The following is a 24,026-nucleotide window of genomic DNA, read 5'->3' on the forward strand; positions in this document are numbered from 1 at the left end:
CAGGACAGGTGTGTAGATGGGTATATAAAAGGCAGCGTAGGAACACAGGAGGGGAAGAGCATGGCAAACAGACACACCAAAACACAACCCTCTCAATAATAAACTGACCAAGAGAAAATAAAGGCAGACAAGCTCATACGGACAACTTAAATGCGTCAATTAAAGAAATTCAGTCCAGTCTCTCCAAAAAGTCTGAAGGACCAGGACACAGACTGTGACAGAATGATGTTGGCTGAACGTCCTGTGCATATTCTGTCAGTTCGCTCTGTGGTGCAGTTGTCACATCACAGGGCTGTATAGCATTAGTGAATCAGTGAGCTATTTTGAATATAAAGCCAGGGTTTTCCGTCCCACAAAGGTGGCTCTTTTGCTCTTTTTTAACAATCTCCATGGTAACTCATGCTGCAGACATTACCTGGTTGGGACCAGTTTTTGTTCTAAGTTTTGGCTTGAAATCAGCTAAAAAGCGCCTTTCACTGCCCCTGAGTGACACTAAGTAGTAATGCATTTATTTATAGGCGCCTTTCTTGGCACTCAAGGTCACCTTACATCATCAACATAAAAGCAGACACAATATTAAAAAGACAAAATAAAATATAGAAATACAATATAAAATTAGACAATGCAATTGTGATCAGAGGGAGTAAGCCAGTTTAAACAGTGTCACTCTTTAATCAGTGTCAATCTATGAGCAATACAGCTTGCTAGCATAGAGAACGAATTTTAAATGCACTTTATCCAACTCGTTGAGCCTTAACATTATATAAATACCACCAAACAAAGCCATATCATTACAGAAGTGCTTTTTTTCTAAACACAGGAACCTACAATGTATCAGTGATGCAGAAAATCTGAGCAAGAATATTGTTTATCTTATTTAAAAGGTTGCTCTTACTCTCACTAAACTACTGAATGTGTTTGCAGTGTTTTCTGGTTCATTGCCCACACTGGTTCTAAAAAAAAAGCTTCTATAAAATCACATTAACATTATACATAATCTGTATGATGTTTACCTGCATATGAAGTACAGTAAAATTCCCTCAAATCATAGGGACAACTATACTCTCACCACCGTGGATTATGTTTGAATACTACAATAGATTAATCTATTTGTCACAGATAATATCCAATCAGTAAAATTAATTTTACTTTCATTTGCCCAGAAACTAGTGTTTTCCATATATCTTTGCTCTTTTATCTTTTTGCCAGCTCAGGCAAAGAGAGGCTGGCTCTGTTGAACTTGGTGGTTCAGCCCTCTGCTCAGGAATTGATGATCGATGATGACTTTGATTATTTTTTATCTCACCAAGTGCCCACCTGGGTTTAGTTCATTTTTACCTGTGCATGTACCCGTGAATTTATATAAATATACTTTTTACCTGTTACATAACTTTTTTGCGGGTTATGCAGTGGGTACTGGAGTTGCTAAGCTGAATTACCTGATTTTCAGCATAAATGCATTTCAGAAAACATTAAAAAAAATGTCTCACAAGTATCACTTTTAGACATCTCTAGTATTTCATCCAGTAGTACTAATGAACTTCAACACAAAACCTTCAAAACACTTTATGAATATAACAGCCATGTGATTCATGCCACAGCTTGTTTACATGCATATCTGTTTACATACATATTTACTGCTGAAAGCCAAATGCTCACTGATGCAAAGGAATATTTCTTTAAAATGCAAAAGCAATGGAACTGAAACGCTCTATATTGGCCTATGGTTTTTAAAGATTTATGTTGTACAGCTAAGATGTTTAGATGTTTAGTCAAACCATGATCCCAGGGTTGAATTCTGGCCGGCCAGGTTGCTTTCAGCAGGCTCATATCACAGCGCTCCCTTGCTAGCGCCATGTGTTTTTTCAGCCCTTGAGCAAATAAAATGCTGCATGCTTCCCTGTCAACAGATCCTACAAACACTAATGCGCAGATGGACACACAAACACATGCACAAACACACACTGGCGCACACAAGCGGCATGCACCCAGGAATCTTGATATTCAGACGTGCAAACGCACATGTATACCATGTAGAGGATTTACACTTTTGTACTACATCCAGACAAATTTGCACACACCCTCCCAAGCAGCTTATCACACACAAATCACGCCATAATGCATCCTTGCCAACACACTACGCCTTTAAGAGCAGCCCTTTACCGTTTATTGACAGTAACTTAAGAATTGTACTGGAATTCTGACACCTCCTAATTTTAAACCTTCTGACTCCAGGAGGACCCGAGCTAAATATAAACCCTGGCATATATCTGAATACCTACAAAGAAAACATTCCCCAAACACCCTGAATAGTGGCTATTCATGCTCATAAAAGAGATTCAAAGTGGAGTGTGCAGGAGCAGCGACTCGTGACTCATCAAAATATGTGTAGCGACAAAGTCAAGTTGTGCATCTTGGAGGTTCATCTGATTTATGTCTGCACCTTCTCCTGGCAGGGAAGCAGGGTTTAGTGGATGTTGGGCCTTCATACTGGAACAGGAAGAGTCTAAACGGCCAGTTGCATGAGCCCATGCTCCAGTTTAAGTTTCAATTCGACTGCAAAATACCTCAGTGCATCTTGTAAGAGCCTTAATCTCCTTTGTCTCAGACTACCCTACCTCCATGCTCTTCAACTTGACCCTTCCTGTGGTTGTTTAGGATTATGGGCCAAAGGGTGGGTCCACACCTTGGTGAGATAACCTCACAAACACACACACACACACACACATACCACATTCTAGCAAGAGCTGCCTCTTAAAAGTCGGAGATTCGAATCATCAGTTGGAAACCCCTCAGTCGACTGAGATTGCTTCAAGTAGAGCAGTTCTGCTTTGTTTTTTGTTGTTTGTTTGTTTTTTGGGTTTTTTCGCCAGTCAGTGTGCGCCTGGGGACAGTTTGGTTCCAAGATTTTTGTTGTGGAGTGAACACTCTTTCAAGCTACACTTGTTATAAGCAGCTGTGTGCGTGATGCAGCGGCACAGAGAATGAAGAGACTTTGCACCTTGGACTCCATGATAACATTTTCATCTTTCTTCTGCTTAGAAGTGGTGAATTTAAAGCTCACAGTAACTTAATATGACACAGTCTGGCTTTTGCTTGATATCTAGTGTTGGCAAAGAAGGTTTTAACACATATCCAATCATCCGTTAGCACACACTGAACATCCTGCTGGACTCATTCAAACTTTAACAACGAATCTTCGAATATTTGTGTTGAACAGCCAAATCTGATTCGACTACATAATTCGAGTCGAGTACTACCCCAACTCTAGCTCATTTCACATAAATCAGAAATGTGCACACGTACTCAACATGTACAACTGTCTTGTATAGATAGACACCTCAACACCTCAAGGAAAATGATCTGCAACATTCAACCAAAGAGGTTCAGTACACACAAATAACTTGTTTTAGGTTCTTGAATCTCCGCTTTGACAGCTGACGCCACACTGACATCCCTCTTTTCTCTTCCTCTATTTCATTCCTGCACCGACCGATCACCTGTTTCCCGCCCCTCAGATCCCGCCGCCCCACCCGTCCTACCACCAGCCGATTTCAGCCTGGCACTCACTGGCAGATTAGCAGCGGCATACATGTATGTGTACGCTGGCATGTGTGTTTCTGTATGTGTATGTGTGTGTGTGCAGTGGGTGGGAAAAGTGAAGCCTGCCACTACTGCATCATTCATTTCTCTCTCCCTCTCTCTCTCTCTCCCTCCCTCCCCAGGGCCCATAAACCTTTAAAGCACCTATAAAACACTTGGCGAGGCCTTTTTGAAGTTTTTATGAAGATCTGGCTTTATTGTTCCCAAGAGATGAGCCCCGCTCCGCTGGCGCCTCGGAGCTTTCTGGAAGTGCCAGTGAATTCAGGAGGGGGGGCTGGGTGGTAGCAGAGGAGGGAGTCCCAGGGAAAGAAGGGCTGGGAATGGGGGTGGGCACTGTGGAGCCTGTGTTTTTATGCCCCCTTGTGCATATGCGTGTAGTGTGTGGTGCATATGTGTGTTCATGCAAGTGTGTATCAGGGTGGCAGATGAGCTGCAGATGCAGCGTGAACAGCAACAGTGACAACTTTATCTTTGTGGGTGTTGACTTTACGTCCTTGAGGTAGATTTAAGACACATCAAAATCAAATACATGTTAAGAAAGTTCTAATAAAAGCACATGTGTTTGAACACAAGCATGCATGTGTTGCAGCATGTGTGTGTCTGCGTATGCGCTCGCAGACGATGGGGCCAGCAGGTTGCGTCCTTGTTGTTTGAAGTGGGGCTCTGTTGTTCTCATAGAGCTAAATGAATGGAGCCGGACCCCCCTCCATCTGTCTGATCCAGCGGCACCGGCCCTCCCTCCCAAATCCCGGCTCCGACGCCCGACGCACCGGCCCCCTCAAAGGAACAGTTGGCAAACGGACGGCCCATTAAACAGGCGAGGGCGACGAGCCCTCACCTCTAAGCAACACTTGTAAGAGCAGAGAGAGAGAGAGTGACACGGGCAGAGAGAGGGAGGAAGGAGATAAAAGTAATCAAGGAATGTGTGTTCTGAGGAATCCATGTGTACATCATATGTGTGAATGTGTGTGTGTGTGTGTGTGTGAAATCAAAAATCCTGATCAATCCTTTTCAACTCTTGAGGCATGTGTGTGAGTGTGAATATATGTGTATGTATATGTGTGTGTTGGGAGTGGCAGCTACAACTCAGTGGCCATGACATTAGCCATGCTGGTGGCTTTGAATGTGCCTTTGCCCTCCACAACCCCAACTGTCACAAATGTGTGTATTCTCACCTTGTGGTCGAGGCATTGACAGGACAATAGCTTATTTTCTTAAACATCCTCCGGCCCTCATTTGGCAATCCATGATTGCTTGCTTGAGTAAAAGGTAGTAAATGGGATCTCATTAAAGAACCTGTTTATGTATTGATACTAACTGTCCACTGCAGAAGTTTCACTAAACTTTGACTTTCTTTTTTCAACCCTTTGAAAACCTGGAGCAACATCACTTTTCTTGAGCAAATTGGTGCAATTTCTTTCTAAAAAATGGGGAAAAAGGCATTGAGCGACTTGGTAAGAAATTGTCCATAAACCGCAAGAAATTAGTAGAAAATTAATAGTTGGAGAAAATTATTCTTTTTAAAAGCCAGGAAAAACATCTAGTGAAAAAGAAAAAAAGCTTGGGAAAAACTATATTTATAAATATCATAATTAAATATCTGAAATTATGTCATGAAGTTAAGATGATTTTTAAGCATTTTCCCAGGTTTTTTTTTTTTTGCCTTTTTTGTTGCTAATTTTCAGGTAATTTTCTTGTACTTTTTACTGATTTATTGATAATTTTTGGGTCAGTTCTTCTTTCTTTGTTCATTGCCCTTTTCCTATGATTTTGGGAAATATCAGGCCAATTTGCTCAAGTTTCGGAGGGTTAAAAAGTATTATCATTTATGTACTCTCACACAACAGTGACAACTGTTTATTAAAGAAATCACACAGGAAGAGCTCTCGAGCTGATGCATGGTATGTAACTGGAACCTATGTGTTTTGCAACATATCCTCATATGACAGTTCATGAAATATCTAACCAATTAGTGCCTCACGAATGACATTAGGTATGTAACACAAAGTTGATAGGTTTGGGAAAAGGAGCATAGTGATGACATACCTTTTAAATAACTCAAAGTTTACTTGGTTACATACAGGACACATACAGAAGTCTACTGGGGGAAAGTCTTGTGTTTTGTGACCCATCCACCACCCTTATCTTCCTCCTTATGCGGACAATGTCATTCTTTACTCCTGTCAATGCACTGGTCACGTGATTGCAGCCTTCCTGATTATGTGAGTTAAACACACGTGGTGCATTATTGTTCCTAGGTGTATGTGCAAACAGTGCATGAGAACAGCCTGGTGTTGTATCAGCCCAGTCGCCACAAGAAAATATCGCCATTATACGTTTCTGCAAGCCATGGATATGTTTGTATGTTTTGTAATTTCTAAAGTGAGTTATGAATATGTGTATATGAGCTGACTTTGTGAGAAAGAGACAAAGGGGGGATGTTGAAGGCTGACACACATAGTGACCATTGTTCTAGCTCAACAAATGACAAATCTGGATGTTTTTAACTAGATATCAATAGTATTTCCAGCTGCAATTATGGCACCATAGCCGTGCATTTTAAGCCAAAATCGTAATGTTTTTTGTGCCTACACATAACCACACGTTACCGATGTTGAAATGTAAAGAAACATTAGGCTTCAGCATATTCACTATATAGTAAATATAAATGTTACATCTCCGCCTTTGCAGAAATGTACAATATCAACATTGATTCTGGTGCTAGAGTTGGTTTGGTGTCTCCCATCTCCTCCAAGCAAGGCCACGTGAAACAGAAAAGGGTCATATCTTTACATGAATCTTCTCAAAGACGTCAAAGAAAAAACAGCTCATCCAACATCCTTGTGGAGTGTAACTGCAGCCCCTGATGATTCCTGTGTCAACCGCTTGCACAGTTATGAACCACACTGATTTGTTTGAAAGCACTCCAAACTTCCCTCACCCTCCCTGTGTTGTGAAAGCTGGGGAAAACAACAGCTTGGGTCTGCACTGAAACTTGGGTGCATGCAGAGGAGCCAGAGGAGTTGGTACGAAGTGAGCCAAAACCGATGCCAAGAAAAAAAAAATGTAAGAAGCAGACAAAGATGAGAGAAGGAAGGACCAGCCGAGGGTATTCTGTGTTCAGTATCCTGCGCCTGGCAAACAACCTGAAAGCAATTTATTTTCTTTCCCCAGACATTTAGGATCAAATCCATGTTACTCATTGACATAAAAGGGTCTTGAAAAAAAAAAAGAAAAGAGAAAAACAGCAGCTCAGCTTGATGTGTGTATGTGTGTGTGTGTGTGTGTGTGTGTGTGTGTGTGTGTGTGGAGACTTTGAGGATTCAGGTAGCTCAGGATAAAAGGAGGAAATGTTCATAAATGCAAAAGGGAGTTGAGCTGCTAGTTTGAATTTGATGGGGGATTCAGAAAACAAGAGGAATAAACGAGAGAAAGGACCAATCTTGCGTTTCAGCCAAATGCTGTGACCGATGGGCTTGTACCCTACACACACACACACACACACACACACACAAATTCACACATACAAATTCACACATACATCCACATTAACCCCAGCTCCAGCCCCCTTTGTGCAAAGGATGATGTCATGCCTTCTGAAAACATGTGGGGGGCGGCGTCGGGGGGTTTAGGGGGGGATTCCTTTGGTCCTTTTAAGTTTGCAGGGGGAGCCTTGGGCCACGGCAGGGTAGACAGTACGAGGGCAGGAGGCTCAACGCTGCCACCCCCCCATCCCACCCCACCCCAGCAAGCAGTCACATTAGGCACGCTCCGGCCACACCATCAAAGGCCCGGCTCACAGCACACACACACACACACTTGCATCAGCACACACTAAAGTATGCATGCACACAGTTGCTTCCCGCCCGCATGTACGGACCTACAGACACAAGTCAAACGAGCATGTTCACACTCACATGAAACAAACGCGTGCCTAAAAATAACATGCATGTGCGCTCAAAAGACACACACACACTTGCATACCAACAGATCAAACACGCACACACTTCAATCATGCCCACCCCCCAACACCCCCCCGGCTGTGTTATTGTTTTGAAAATATGATTGCGGTGACGGATGGGGTGGAGAGAGGAGAGGGCTCTGGCAGGGGCGAGTGGCAGGGCCCCTCTATTGTCCGCGACCAGTGTGAGTCTGTGTCCATAGCTATAGAAACTGGGGCCACACTGGGAAGGCATGCTTTCATCTCCACCACAGGCTCACCGCTGGCAATAAGGGGTCAAATAAATCCCCCTGGATGCAGTGAGGAGGGGGGGAGTTTGCAAGCATACATGCAGACACACACACACACACACACACAAACACACACATGGAGCATGTTTACCTGTGCCATCACATATTCATATTTATATAAACAGCTAAATCCCCTTTTCTAGCTATTAAAACTAGTTTTGAAAATCTTCCATTTAAAATGTCCACATTAAAGGAATACTTTTCCCCCCAAGTGACCATTTATACATCAGTTACTCAACTTCTGATATGCTAAATTCATGAAGAAAACAGTTTTTTTTGCATGCCTCCATGGTGAACAAAGAATCCAGACACTGAGAAAATTCTTAATGAATTGAATTAAAACAAGACTATACCAAAACTTCAGTTTACAAACTCTAAGCAGTATAATTCAAGTCTCATAATTCAAGTGTTTTTCAGCTTTCGGTAAATATACAAATACATGCAAGTTTGATTAGATTTCAAAGAAGCCACTGAATCAACACTTTAAGACATATAAACTTTTTCAAATGTTTCCACTGCAGTCTGCTGGTGAAGCTATTTTTCACGTTAGTGCTTCTAGCAATTGCACATTAACTGATGTGTGTATTTACTTTAATTTACTTTGTGCCAGATTAAGCCAAAACCAAACCAAAAGAATAAAATTCCTTCCTTTAACACATCATCTCTGTCTTGATGTTGCTTGAATCCTAAGTATTATTACTTCATCCTTTTCTGTACGATTAAAAAATGGTAAATGGCTGCATTTACATCAGACATGACCGAGGGCCTTGTTTCACCAGCACAGAGGGGGTCTAAGTCACTCTGGGTAAACGTGCCCTGAGCATGCAGCACATGTAACACAGGATCACAATGTTGATCATCAGGATTCACAATGTCTTGAGACATTCCAGACTCACTGATTGCACACACACTTAAACACACATGCTATATACACAAACAAAGACATGCAAAATTGTACAGACATGCTCTTTGACATACGCACTTTGAGCGCCGTTAGCAATATGCAAATAAATAAACACTCACTCAAATACATTGAGTGCTGTGCAGGATTTGGATTTGACTGGATGTACTTTGTCGGGGGATCTTAGTGACTAACACTGACCAGATTGTTTGATGAACCTGCCATCATCCTCCCCCAGTCTTCTTCTTTGGTGTTAATATCACACATGTCCAGCTCGGCTTCATCTCTAAGGCCCTGAGCCCTGCCCTGCTGAGGACCAAACCCTTACGGATTACTGTCAGACTCACTCATTATAATGCTCGGTGTGTGTGTGTGTGTGTGTGTGTGTGTGTGTGTGTGTGTGTGTTCAGCATGAAGATGTAACCAATGGAGAGTTGGATCAACAGACCAAATATTAGACAAAGGGAAAGGTAAAGCATCTGGAGATGATTGTATCACCAGTTTCATATTGTGGTATAACAACTCAGCAAAACAATTAAGGTAGCAGCTTCTAAACCAGCATGCACACACACACACACACACACACACACACACAATACAGTGTGATTAATGACTGATACATGCACAGGGAAGACTTCACCGGACATGTTGCGTACAAAATGAGCAGCCAGCTGTCCTGCTCGCACCTGTGTGTGAGCCGTGCGGTGGGGTGGGGGTGGAGGTGTCTGGTTGAGTCAGAGCCAGTCAGAGAGTCACCAGGCCTGAGGAGAGGCGAGGAGAGGAGAGGAGAGGAGAGAGGGAAGGTCAGCACCACCGCATGCCACAGACAGACTGACGATACTTCTACTGGGCTCCACGCCGGGGACCTGGCTGTAATTACACCACACACACACACACACACACACACACACACACACACACACACACACACATTCATGCATGCACACACACTGTTACCAGACAGACTGAGAAAGGTGCCCGGCTCCTGAATTCTGTCTCCCTATCTCATTATAGTTTTATGTCCGCCATGACATCCTCTATCACACCTGAACAGCCTCAGAACCACGGTTATAAGCAGTGTGAGAGAGGTAACCTGAAACTTGTGATACATCGACTGCATGTCAAGGAATCACCAAAGTAACGGAAGTCATGCACAAAATGAGCAAAGGTGTGGGCACACATGAATGTTTGCTGAACTAGCTTCAACTTTTCCAAAGGTTTTACAGAAGATTTTGGAATCAGCATGCAGCTATTTGCTCCTGTTCCCAATCCATTCATCAGACACAAACACTGATATTGGGTGACTGTAAAAGCCCAGATTACGTTCAATTAAAATGTCTAGGGCTTTTCTTTTTTTTTTTTTTTTTTAAACATTCTGTGCCAATGTCTGCGCATGGTTAAAATTAGGACAAGAGCATGCATGATGGAGTAATTCAGCCACAGAAGCAGCATTCGTTTGGTCTGGCACTGATGTTTAATGATAAGGCTTCATGGATGGATAACTGAATGAGCCTACAGGGCATATGCCCTAAGTGTCAGAGGTCCTGTTGGTCTGCACCTGCAAACAACAACCACAAAAGAAGCAAAAAAGATACAAAATGGCCTAACAGAGACACAAAATGATATCAAAGGGACACAAAATGCTGACAAAAAGACAAAATTATTTCAAAGAGACATAAAACAACTAAAATGAGAGGCAAACAAAAATCTGCAAGTCTTGCCCCTGTGGAGGAGAAGTTGTGGGTCCTTTTGCATAAATGTGCCTATTGTCTCATGCTCTGCCATGTAAGGAGTGGTTGTGTGCTTTGTGTGCCTAACTCTGACCAGGCCTTAACCAGCGTTGCACCATAAAAACTGCAAGACGAATATTTTAAAGCACCTCACGAAGGTTTCGCAAATCCAGCTTTACGTTCCAGCCATTAAACTGATTTGCCTGGCTTTGTGCACGGAAGCATTGCCATGTTGATACAAGAAAGGGTCTTTCCCAAACTGTTGCCAAATATTCAATGCACACAATCTTCTTGAACAATATCAACTGCAGCATTAGGAATTCCCTTAATTAGATCTAAGAGGCCTTGCCAAAATGGGTACTCCACTTGCTTTTTTCGCCATAGAATGTATCTGAATAGTCAGATTGAGAGTGCTCTCACACAAACATGGATTTCCCAATTTACTTTTTGAATGGACACTTGTAGTCTGAGCTCTCAACTGGCCAAATCCAAGGTTAAATAAGGTCAACAAGGTTATTGGCACAAACCACAATTGTGATCCTGTTTGGCTCTCAGACTGACACCAGCACAGATCTCTGGTATCAATAGCTCCTTGTTGATCTACTTGGCCAAGCAGTTGGCTGTCTCTCTCTCTCTCTCTCTCTGACTTGTGAAAGTTATTGGAGTGTAAATGCCTTTAACAGCCTCTGTATGCAGCTTGCATATGGTGAGTGCTATCTGTTGTCTGCTTCCTGTTCATAGTTATCTGTGCCAGTAGCTGAGGGTTTCAAGTTCAATCGGGAATTGATTAGTTGAATTATAATAATCTGAACAATCTAATTGAATAAATGATTGCAACAGTCTTAAGAGAGGAGATGGTGGGAAAATGCTTGGTTGGTTTTCAGTGTTGTGATTATTTTCAAACTACTCTAAAGGCCCAGGCACTAAACAAACATTAAAGAGCTGATGGCGACAAAGGCTGTCTGTTGCTTTGCCTCATGTCGTCTGTGTCTCGACCAAAAAGTTGCACCTGAACACAAAGCAAAGGCTCTTTATTCAAAAGTGGAAACCAAAAGACTGACAGGATGGATTCAGGATGCCAGTGAAACCAAAGGCAACACACCTCAGTGCTAAAAGAACTGCGCCAGACAGCAATAACGCCAGAAATTACTAACTTTTTCTGCTCAAGAGCTCAGCCCCTCTTGAATTTAGCCATTTGTATCTGTTGTTTCTTCAGTCTTCCCGTACACTGATCATAACTCCAAATCAGAAGTATCTCATTCACTGATGGGCTCCGCCGGCTCTGACTTCAATTAAATATGCTGAATTGGCAAAAAAAATCTGACAAGTTTGGAGTAGTGGCAAATGTTTGGGACACACAGCAAAAACTAGGGTGACAGCTGCTCACTGATGCTGACAATGACCAATAACCAACCGTCAGTTTGGTGTGTCTGGGTGCTTTGACAAAAAAATTAGCTACCCATTTTCACTTCCATTTTCTTACTAGTCGCAATTTTGACATTTTCAATAGGATTTTTTAAACATTTTCTGAGTTTTATGGTGCAACACTGAATTTCAGCTTTGTAGATCTGTCATTTACTATAATGGTGCCGTCTGCTGATCACATTTACTTCAGCAGGCGGTCAATTCTTATTCTTATTCACAATGACAGGTGGGTGGGAATGGGTGTTCCCTGTCCCCACTGAGTACCAGTTAAAAAGCCACCTTAATCCTTGATTGGGATACAAGCAGTTTGAAATTGAGGTCTAAGGGGACTGTAGGCCTTTATTATTCTGCTGCTCTTTAACCACAGAACCACTTCAGTTTCTCATGACATTATCACTTCATTACTCGCCTTCAGTTTTCATATGTACCCCGGCCCCCCCGAAGCTCAGTCCCATTTCCCTGTGGTGACAGAGAGAGGCAGACGCTCCTGTTTACTCATGGCTCCAGGGGCTTGTGGCTCCCGATTAGCAAACCAGTGTGAGTCAACATCTGGTACATCCCTTGGACAAACTATCTCTCTGAGCGCACATTCAGCCCGTTGTCAAACCCCCGTTCCTTTTCCGTCCGGTTCCCAAGCAGGCAGGCACCCCCTGGGCGGCAGTGTGCGCTCACACATTGGCGAGACATTTCCCAAAGCCTTCCCAGTCCCCCTGGCATCTCGGCAGGCTGTCACCTTCTTACCCTCCTGCATGGTCCACAAACATACCACAGGGCCAAAGGGCAGCAGGGGCCAGCGCTGCCCGTTTGTCGACATGCTTGATTGGGGTTAGGGGCGGCAGGACTCGTTCAGGTCGCGACACCGATGCGGTTCATCATGTCTGCGCAACCTGTGGTGATTATTTGACTGCATTCCATCCAAGACACAGGAGTTCTTAATGCAGTTTTAAAGGCTGCCAGGTTTAAACAAGGGCAACCTCAATCTGAATCCTGTCACAGACCGATGAAGACGCCATCGTAGTTTCCCTCCCTTTGTTTTTGTTACGCAGTGCCAGTCTGTTAAAGTATCTTGGCTCTAGACTCAACAGAACACACATGCTGAGGAGAGTGTCAGGCAAGGGAACATCTGTTGTGGTCAGTGGCTGTGGGCAAACTGTTTCATTTCGACAAGATGGCCTGTGGCAACACAATGGCTTAGTGGTTGGGAGAATGACCGAATTGCCAGTACTTGTGGTCAGGGTTTACCTAAGTTGGACAGAGCTTCTGAAAGACATGTGGTCACATTTTACATCAAATCACTCTTTAGCTAGGGATATAAAAAAGGGTAATGACATTGTCTTGACACAACTGTGTTTTCAAAATTTAAACTCTTCAAGTGGAGTTTGAAGTAACTTATTCATTCCAAATGATGTTTCGTCTGAAGTCTTTATTCCATTCTAGTTACTTTTCCATTTGTCATCTTGTGTAAACCAAGAGCACGGGAAGTAATTTCATAACAACAAGCATGCAGAGCGGGATCGATACAGCGTGCCAACGATGATTTCACTGATGAGAGAGTAGATTAGGATGACAGATTGAATCTTGAGGAGTCGCGAGTAGTGAAAACACATGACTTAACCGTCCAAATAAACTGTGATATATTGCATGTTCCACTATCACGGCTCTTATATTGCTGCCATGGCTTTCATTCAACCACTGCTTGATATCTTCAACCCGCCAAATCTGTCCAGAGGAATGTGGAGCACTGGTCAGCGTGTCTGCCCAAAGATGTTTGTGCTCCAGTGTGTAAAGCGCAGGCCTTTAGGTCTTAACATTGCTGGCATCCTTTTCCTATTCCCCCTTCTTTCTCTATCTCTCTCTCTCTGTCTTGCCCTCTCTGTCTGTCTTCCTCTCTTGGCTGTTGTGCCACCGTGGAGAAGGCAACAGTGACCCTATTGTGAACGGTGGGAATTGGGCAGCAGGCCAATGATGTCATCCTGCCATAGGGAAGACCAGGGGGAACGCCCTCCTGGCGTTCGGAATGCACTATTTTTTCCTGTTGTTTTCCGGAAGGCGGTGATCAATTTAATTCCATCCTCATCGCTCCCTGCCACGGGGAGGGGGGCGAAGGAGGGAGAGGGCAAGAGGAGGAGGAGATGCAGAGAATAGAAAAAGGATGGGGCACTCTCTTACTCTTTCAAAATGGGATGCAACAAATAAAATGAAAGGAGAGGAGAAGACGAAGAGCACATGATGGTCCAAGCTGTTGAGATCCTGATTTTATTTTAACTTTGTTAGATGTGAATAAGGCTAATCACTGTGGAATGCTGTGACGTCACACTGACCTCCCCAATTAAAAGTTGCCTGGCACCATTACAGAAGAGTAGTCGTGATTCATTAAAAAAGAAGAGGATTGGCTTACGGAAACTAGCAGTCCCTCTAAGTAACCCCACCAGGCCCAAAACACTGATTCCAGTAGGCACACAGAAGGCATACTTCTACTGAGGTAATTTGTAACAAGAGCAATAAAATGTTACAGATAATTCCAGGTTTTTACTTGACTCATACTTTAAGCAATGCTAGCCTAGCCCCTTCTCATTCCCGGGTTCTCAAATACTGTCTCTTTGTCCTCGGCGTATCATACTGACAGCGAAGGCAGCCTTTGGCGTTTCTGTGCAACGCAGCAGGTTTTCAACAAACACCATAAACCCATTTGTGGCAATATCTGACACCCAGGACACCGCTGTTGGTTTCTTTCAACAAAGCAACAGCAACAAAAAACAAACAAAAAAAAGTGAAGATGGTAATGAGCAACTTAACAAGACATGGCCCAAAAATTAGCAAGATATGTGCAAATTCACAAGAGAATAACCTTTATAAAAATGGAGAAAACAAAAAGTATGAAAAATAAAATAAATGTAAAATATGTATGTAAACTTTTTTCCCCCGTTGCATAATTTTAAATATATAATTATAATAATTACGAATATAGTTTTCTGGACATTTTTTCCTTTTTTTGATTGATGGTTAGATCATTTTCTTGTCACCTTTTATTCATTTCTCGAGCTTCTTCTCCCATGTTTTCAAAAGAAATCAAAGTAATTTGCTCAGTTTTTAAAGGGTTTAATAGCTTCTGAAAGGTGCCTGAATGCATCACAAGAAAACTGATGTCGACCCAGGTTTCTAATTAAGTCACTGCTGTTTTAACATAAAGTTAAGCAACTTACGTCTGTCGTACTAACTCGCTCATGTAACGCATTTATATTACACTACTTAAATAATGTTTAACCCAAAACATCACTTGGTTGGTAGATTGTTCTACCGCTTAGACCTGGACTGAAACAACTAAACAACTAAATGGATTGCCATGGAATTTTATACAGACACTCATGGTCCCTAGAGAAGAAATCCTACCAAATTTGGTGATCCTCTAACTTTTTCCTCAGCCCCACTAGTAGGACAAGGTTTTCACATTTCCTCTGAAATATTTAAAGCATCTACCAGATAGATTGGCACCAAATTTTGTGCAGACATTCATGGTCCCAGATGATGAATCATAATGACTTTGGTGATCCTCAGATCTCTAACGCCACTGTAGAGTTTACAAATGTGGTTTTGGCTTTAATATCACATAGATTTTTGAAGGAATTACTATGAAACTTTGTTCAGACAATCAACCTTCAAGATGAATTCCAGTAACTTTGGTGGTCCCTTAGCTTTTGATCCAGTGACATGAAATTTCAATTTGTCACCACTTACTTTGCTTTATGGCTAAATACATGGAAAACTAAAGGCATTTCCCTCAGCCTCAGCTGTGACTGAACATGTACAAAATCTAAAGAAAAACATTTATATTCAGAGTGTGTGCATGTGCCACAGTCATGTTTTTCTGGCTTCACTTGAGTTCATCAGTCTCCGAGTTCAAAGTGGGCCCCGCCATCACATCACAAAGCCACCGAGCCGTCTACGATCTGATCACCATTAATCACAGCTTGTGATCAAGCATCGAGCAACATTTCTCCATCACGACTGGAATGCCGTAGTAGAAACAAAGGATGCAGGGCCACGCTCAGATTGGCTTCAGATTGCACATCAGAGTGGCGTTCTTTCAATAACAGGGACAAGCTATACACTAAGTGCTGTATTCTTTTCTTGTTCTTGTCGTCAGAGGAAAAGGGGAAAAATATTACTTTGATGCTGTTTACTGGGTATTTTGCAAAAATAACTTTATGATGAATTTTAGGGGAGAGGGAAAAAAAAGTGTGGAGGGGGCTTCAAAAGTAGCGTTAACGGGAGACAGATTTTTGACATGCTTCCCGAGCCATCTGCTTTGGGTTAAGGCTCGGAGACAGAGTCGAATATGGAGGAGAGAGAAGACGGGAGTAAGACTGGAGAAGATGGCGAGGGCAGCAGGGAATAGAGGGAATGCAATATTGACAGGCAGTGGTGGAGAGCTATTTATTTGCGTTGTGAACCTCTCTGTTTTGAATTATTGTGGCATGGGGTGCATGTGTATTCAAGACCAGAGATATCTATCTCACCAGTCCAACAGTATAATAAGTTGATCTTGTTCATACAGCTATTACAACAAAATATTTTAGAGGGTACTGGATTTTACTAGAAACAAATATGCTGTGGTTCCAATCTCAGGGTTTTTGGAAATGTTTAGTCAACCCTCTGAAACGTAAGCAAATTGGCTTGAAAACATGGAAAGATGGCAATGAACAACACAATATGAAGTGCCCCAAAAAATTAAATTAATAAAAAGATACCTGAAAATTATCAAAAAAATCAGACAAGGAAATGTTCTTTTTTTGGTAGAATAATTTAAAAAATTTAATTAAAAGAATTATATATATTTTTTCTGGAGATGTTTTCCTTTTTTCTTGTATAATATCTAATAATCTCCCCACAGCTAATTTTCAAGTTATTTTCTTGTCACCTGTTACTATTTTTCTTTTGTAGTTTTTCAGACTTTCCTTGCCAGGTTTGTCATTCCCTTTTACCCATTTTTTCAAAAGAAGTCGCACCAGTTTTCTCAGGTTCCAAAGTTTTAAATGCTTGTAAAAGGCGTCCGATCCAACACAAAACTAATGTCAATCCAGGCTCTAAAGGCTTTTAAAAATTCTTCTAAAATATTTCTGCAGTTTTGACTATTCAGAAAAAAAATGTGTGACGGCTCGTGTTGGTACAGAAATCTGTCAGCTTGCCAAAGATCCAACAGAGAGTGTTCTGCTGGAGACGCCACAACACAAAACTAATTAGGAGATGTGCTCCAGGCATATCTGTTGGTTTGAAGGGAGGGGGGGCTTGGGGATTTCAGAGTTGCACTATCTCTGCCACTCATGACTATTTCCAAAAGGCCGCAGCACCTTGCCAAATTCCTTAACTTCCCTTATCTCCTCACATTAGTTCATTTAATACAAGAAAATGATATGACGTGCAAAAACAATGTTGATTTTGTCAGCTCTGCTTCCACAGTGATGTTTTTCGTCTTGTTTTCTGAGTCTCTCCTGTTGACTCCCCTTTCTCCTCTCCAAGCTCTCCGTCTCCATCCACCCCCCCTGTGCCATTCTACCAGTCCCCAGTGGGCACAGTCAGCCAGTCTGGCCAGGCCTGCCCCTTGCTGTGCCCCTGCACTGGATAAGCTCCTGCCTGGACCTTGGGTAGAGGCCTTTGTGTAGAACTGTGGGGGTGTTAGTGTGTATGTGTTTGTGTTAGTGTGTGGATAGCATTCACGGGAGAAGGGGGTCCTATCTGTGCCTAAGGGCTGCCCCCCAACGCACCCTCACCATGCGCCCTATTGAGACCTAAGGGAGCGTGAACAATCACTGCAAAACCAAAGAGCTAAGTCCCCTTGTTATACAAGCCCAATTTTCAGCACCAGCCCCACCTCTCTCCTCCATGGCGCGGCCCACCCCCCAACCCAGCACCCCAGCCCCGCTTGTCAGAGGTTGACGGGCTTCGTTAAAGCGAGCCGGGGTCCTTTTATGGCGTTATTTAATTAGCCATTCCACAGCAAACTGCCATCCGGCACCACCGCTACCCCCCCTCCCACCCTCTTCTCTTTGCTGAAACCACCACCATCTTCATCATCTTTGCCTTCACCCCCACAACATCATCACCACTACCACTTCCCCACTGTGCCCCCCCCCCCCATCCTCGTCTTTATCTCCAGTAATTAGCCAGAGGATGGGGGTGGACTCAGGGTTGCTTGACAGTATTAGTGCTTGAGACCAGGAGGAAGGGAACTGTCTCTCCCTGCATGTGGTTCTCTCTCTCAGTCCAGCACCCCAAGACCTGCGGAGGAAGACAATGGAAATGGTCGGTTCTACAGTAGCCAGCTCGGCCTTACTGTCCCCGCTGCCCACTGAGCTCTGTCTACACCGGCACCCTAATCATTAACCAGATTATGACTTTGTGTCTGCATGCATGCTGGAAGGGTCTGCTGGAATTTACTCATTGGATGCAAAAGACCACTGGCATCTCTTTCTATGTGGTTAATGAAGTCCCTTAAAGAAAAAGAAAGTCCTCACATAAAACTAGGCTGTCTCCAAAGTAGAAAAACATGAATACTTTTGAAGTTGGTGCTACGTAACCAAAGAAAATGGACACTTTTGCTCAAGAGGAAGAAAACAACTACCAGGATGCTACACGGCTTATCAGACGCTCCCGCTGGTGGGTGACTTAACATGGAGTGGTCCATGTAAAACAATGGTGGCCAGCTGGATCTCGTATTACGGTTAAACAGTAAGCTAAAACATGTTTCTGAAAACATTTGAGACATTCGAGAAATAAGCAATTTAGTGACAGAATCTTGGTTTATATTTGATCAGCACTGTTTAGTTTTGCTGTTTCTTCTGTTTTTCGGCCTCCGTTTTCACTGTGCAGGAAGCAGTATGACGCCAACTTCCTGATCACAAAATCTTGCTATTACAGCTAAACAGGGTGTTAAAATAAGTTTCTGAAAACATTTTAGGTGAGAAAATGGCAATGCAGTAACATAATCTTGATTTATATTCGATCAGTACTGCCAAGTTTTACTTTTTTATTTTAATCTGCTGTATACTCTTTGAGTCTTTGGTGGCAGCAGTGGAGTTGGTAGCAGAGTTGGCGGCAGTGTAGGAAGTGAGGTAGGCAGCTTAGTTAGCGGCGAAGTAGGCGCTGAAGTAGGCAGCAAAGTTGACGGCAGTTGGCAGCCAAAAATGTGGAGGTTCAGCCCAAAGAACTAGTTAAACGCCTGTAAGTGATGTAAAGTACATCATTTGAAGGAGTTTCACTTGGGGGGAGAAGGGATTTCTAGACACTGGTTAGATGGAGGAAGGTTTACCATTGTTCATCTGTACATACTATTCACATTATTTTGATACAAAGCTGGTTGAAAATCGGTGAAGTATCCCTTTGATCATGATACACAAAAATAAGAGCATTTCTTGTCAGAGAAGTCCTTCCATCCTTCAACAGGAGTTAAAAAAAACTCATATTGAGGATGATTAAGGTTAATTACTTTCATTTTGGCACAATAGCTCCAGCATTGGTCTTTTGATCTTTGATCACAAAGCTGGTGAGCAGTTTCATTTGAGCTGTAAGTATGTATGAGCACACATTCCTTCCCCGTGCACTCAAACATGAGGGAGTAATACAGTGAGGGAGTGAGTCTGGGGAGCCCCTCAGCTGCAGGTCCACACCGTGCTGGATCAACGCCCTCTAGTGACCACTACAAAAGACAAGCACAATGACCACATGCCCAATGACCTGATCAGCCAGAATGAATCAGCACGCTACAGGCAGGAGCAAATTAATGAGAAACACATCTAAACTAATTCTAACCACCTTTTGTGACTAACTTTAAAACAAAACTGTTTGTTGTTTATGATTTAGATTTTTTTTAAAAAAAAATATGTTGCTGTTTATTCAAATTGGAGGTCAACTCCACCACAGCTCCTTTTGCACCAAAAAATGACTATTAGCTTATTATGGCTAAACAAAATATTTAAATACATTAATTTAATAGACAAATTAAACTCGCCTGAGTCATTTTTAAGTGGCATTGCAAAAGTACCAACACAGTCCAAGCAAAAGTGGGTCCAGCATGGACTAATGACTGCTTAGCATGGGAAAGGTACCGCTTAGTTATCCGTGGCCATTTATAGCCCTTAATTGCGCGCCTATTTTGTGACCCCTGAGTTCAACGGGCCAATTCCTGTGTAGACCCAAATGCTGACGAACAAAGGTGGAATGTGATGCCCCCTTTTCCGTAGACGAGCTACTAAACGTTTCCCATCAATTTCATGGGAAAGTTCAAGCCAAGGAGACTCCTTTAAAGCTGAATATTGACAGCGTATTGAACCTATTAGTGCATGACAGATTATGCTGATGAAAAACGCAGGAGAAAACAGTTGGTTTAGCATTTAAAAGTGTGTGTGACATTTCAGAAATCCTGTAATATAATAACACTGTTCGTGTTGTGGAATATTACGCTTTAATACAGGATAAAAGTGGTGCTTTAGGACCCAGTTGATCCTTGTGATTGTGGCTGATATTTTCCACGTTGTGAGGGGAGGAGGAGGGGGGTGGCCCGGAGGGGGGGCTGTCAATCATAGTGAAAGTGGCCGAGGTGGGCAGGCCCCTCTGACACTTTGTACCGTCGGAGGGGGATATTTAACTTGGGACTGAGCACCACTCGCTACAGACACACTCACACACAGTGTGCCTAAGCAAAGAAACGCTCCAGCGCCAAGTCTCTCAGACTCCTGAAGTAGGAGCGACTCAGTAGGAGCTTCTGTACCAGTTATCAAAGGAGTAGAGACGTTCCCTCGGGTATTGACCGCTTGCATCGACTGGGCAAAAAAAAAGGCTCCAGATTATGGACTGTCTCGTCATGCAGCGACAGTGGAACCTGGAGCTTTTCTGAGAGGATTCAGCAATGCCACAGTGAAAGGAACTTTGAACTAACACCGTTTGCTGGCTTTGCAGTTTGCATTTGATATGCACTGACACTGCAATCTGTAACAGCGTTTCTGACTCTATTACATGCACAGTTGTGTGGGAATATACAGCCTGAGACTTTTGCGTAAAGAACTGCTGCGATTTTGGAACATCCTCTGGAAAGATAAATGGTTGTTATTTCATAAACTGCATCCCCACCGCGGCGCATTCTTCTCTAAGTTATTTTTGGACATTTGTAAGCGAGGTGCACAGATCGACGGCTGGAATACCACCACAACGAGGACTGACTGCAGAGAGCGTTTTTCCTCAGTGCATGGATTGTGCGCCCTGGGACCTTGTCAAACCTGAGAGCGTCAGGCGACGTTAAGAGAAGCCACGTTTATAAAAGCCGTGCGTAAAAATAACATTGGCCGAGGCAGCCCCTCATTGCCGGGCGCGTGACATTTAAAACTTAGTGAAGTGCTCTCTTTGTGCCCCCTTCTCTCTCGGGACGCTCCGGATCTATTCTGTCTCTTTAGAAAACACTTCATTCCATGCAGCTCTCGCCTCGGCCGCTGTCATCCAGTGTAGACAGTTCGTCGTGGCTTCGAGTCCCCGGGGTAACCATGACAACCGAAAGAAACCCAAAGTGAATCCAAGGGAGCGGGGTGAGGCCAGAGAGAGCGTGAATAGAGTTTTCTCCATTCTGTTTTGTGCTTTTTTGTGTTTAGACTAAACGGGTTTTTTTGCAAAGCGTCGCGCTGCAGAGTTGCATCAGCGGGCAAATTGCAAAGTTGAAGGAGCCCTAAAAAGCAAAGCGCTCCATGTCATTCAAACCCGACGCGGTCTATTAAAAGTATCGCCTTGCTGGTGACTGAACTTCTACTATTTATGAAGCCCCGGGCAAGTGATTGCAGAGAACACAGCGACCGGGAAGAGAATTGAATATCATTTACGCGTGAAGAACCCGTGCGTAAAACCAAGAGGAATAATGGGCCTCTCACAAACGCTTCTCGTGTACGTGCTGGTGTGCGTTCACCTTGGAGTTTCCCAGCATTACCTTCGCCTCCGTCCATCGCCCAGTGATCACCTCCCCGTGCCAGATCTAAAGGAGGACCCCGATCCGGAGTACGACCCCCGGGAGCAGGACTTGGCCGAGAGGACTCTGAGGAAAAAGCTCGGCAGTAACTTTGACCCCAACTTCATGTCCATCACCTCGCCCATGTTGGTGAACCTCTCGGCGCCAGAGGTGAAGCTGCAGGGGCCCATGCCCAACGAGATTAAAAAGCTGGACCTCACAGAGACCCCGTATGGGAAGCGGGTAAAAGTGGGCAAGAAAGCCCGCAGGAAATTTCTGCAGTGGCTGTGGACCTACACGCACTGCCCTGTGGTACACACCTGGAAGGATTTGGGCGTGAGGTTCTGGCCACGTTACATCAAGGAGGGAAACTGTTTCTCTGAGCGCTCGTGCTCCTTCCCAGAGGGGATGTCTTGCAAACCAGTCAAGTCAATCAACAAGATTTTCCTCCGGTGGTATTGTCAAGGCTTTCTAAGACAGAAATACTGTACGTGGATACAGGTGCAATACCCAATCATCTCAGAGTGCAAGTGTTCGTGCTGATTTTCTCTAAGGAAGGTGGTCGAAAGGGGGGAGTGGACTGGAAATACGGTTTCTATTGCACTGTTAACTCTCTACAGAGGTGGGCACCATAGCAAATCTATTTTTTTATATAGCATTTTAAGTGAAATACCAACATTGTACATATTTAAGAAAAATGCAGCTATTTTTTCTAATTGAACCAGGACCATATTTTATTCTCAGCCCTGAAAACGTGTTTTTTTGGGGGAACACGAGCACTTCATAAGGAAGAGCTTCTTTTTTGATATTTTTTATGAGACATTGAAGATGCAATGCATATGCTACACTTCTCCAAGAGGTGAACTTTTTTTCTTCATCTTCAACTGAACATTGATGCTGACTGTTATTTCACTGCAATGCTGCCTAGAGTTTTTGTATAATATTAATATCAATAATAATTAAATTGTAAAAAAAAAAAAAGAAAAAAGTTGAGGTTAAAGATATATATAAAGGCGTGAACTCAGCTTTTTTTGGAATACATAGTATTGTAGAAATAAACAAAAAATCTGTACGTTTTATTTATTATTTTAACGATTGTGAGTATAGAGCATAAGGAAAGAGAATAGCAGAGTATACCAGAAAAAATATGGGAGATGTCTACTTGAATATTTCTAAAAATTAAAAAAAATCAATAAAATAAATAAAAAAGTATCAGTGTACATGTTATGTTTACACGTTTTAGCAATAAAGTCTATCTTTTCAACGTGTATTAGTGTCAAGCCATGTTGCTTACAACGAGTGTCTATAACCAGGGGGGCGTGTACACTGTAAAAAATATCATCTGAGCATGTTGTTTCATTCAGTTTAAACTTTTCCTTGCAAGAAATGAAATGTGATTATTTAACTTGTTGGCAATAGAGTTAAATATATTTTCTACATATAAGTGTTACTTGATTTAGAGAAAATAAGGTTTTCTTGAATTGGAAACACGTGAAACTGAGCCACGTTTTATGAAAAATGTTGCACAAGACTGACATTTTTTGCAGTGCAGACGGCCAGGCTCCGAAGTGGAGTGAAGTTACTTACTGCACAGTAAGTCCAAGCTTCAGTGACTCTGTGTGGACTGCCTGACGCTCCACGCCGTCACAGTGATTTTAGAAAGGGCTGATTTACTACGCTGCGTAATGCGCAACACATACCTCCAGCGCCTCCACAGAACTGGCATTCATTTGTCTCAGCCGGAGAGAAAGAGAGAGAGAGAGAGAGAGAGAGAGAGAGAGAGAGGCCACGCACATTCATCTCCCCTGTCTGCGCACATGCTCGTTTCAGGGGGCTCCGAGGTGTTAACATAATGGCTAAAATATGATTCAGACATTTCAAACAGTGTCAGATGATGAAATGGCAAGCGTATATACGCGCGAGCCAGGGGCGTCTGGGGTCTGTGCTTTTTACTCTGGAAGCTCCACACAAGTTCCACTGAGGTATTTGTATAGAGGTGGACTGGAGCAGACCGGCGCCTATTCAAGTCTGACCGCCCTGGAGAGAAAAAAAAAACACAAAGCCTATAAAACAATGGTCAACTGTTTTTGACGTTAGCAGACTATTAATTGGAGAGTTGCTGTCTGCGAGTTTA

At 43.0% G+C, this 24,026-nt stretch overlaps 1 protein-coding gene across 1 annotated transcript; it reads left to right on the forward strand.

Moving 5' to 3' along the window:
- Positions 1-20,539: 20,539 nt before the first annotated feature.
- On the forward strand, positions 20,540-23,160 carry nog2 (noggin 2). The gene has a single exon (XM_042508108.2). The coding sequence runs from the start codon at positions 21,806-21,808 to the stop codon at positions 22,433-22,435; it is 630 nt and encodes a 209-aa protein (XP_042364042.1). The 5' UTR covers positions 20,540-21,805; the 3' UTR covers positions 22,436-23,160.
- Positions 23,161-24,026: the final 866 nt, after the last annotated feature.

This window comes from Plectropomus leopardus, chromosome 19 (assembly GCF_026936395.1).
Source record: "Plectropomus leopardus strain MGB_pleo_1.0 chromosome 19, ASM2693639v1, whole genome shotgun sequence".
Lineage (NCBI taxonomy): Eukaryota > Metazoa > Chordata > Actinopteri > Perciformes > Serranidae > Plectropomus > Plectropomus leopardus.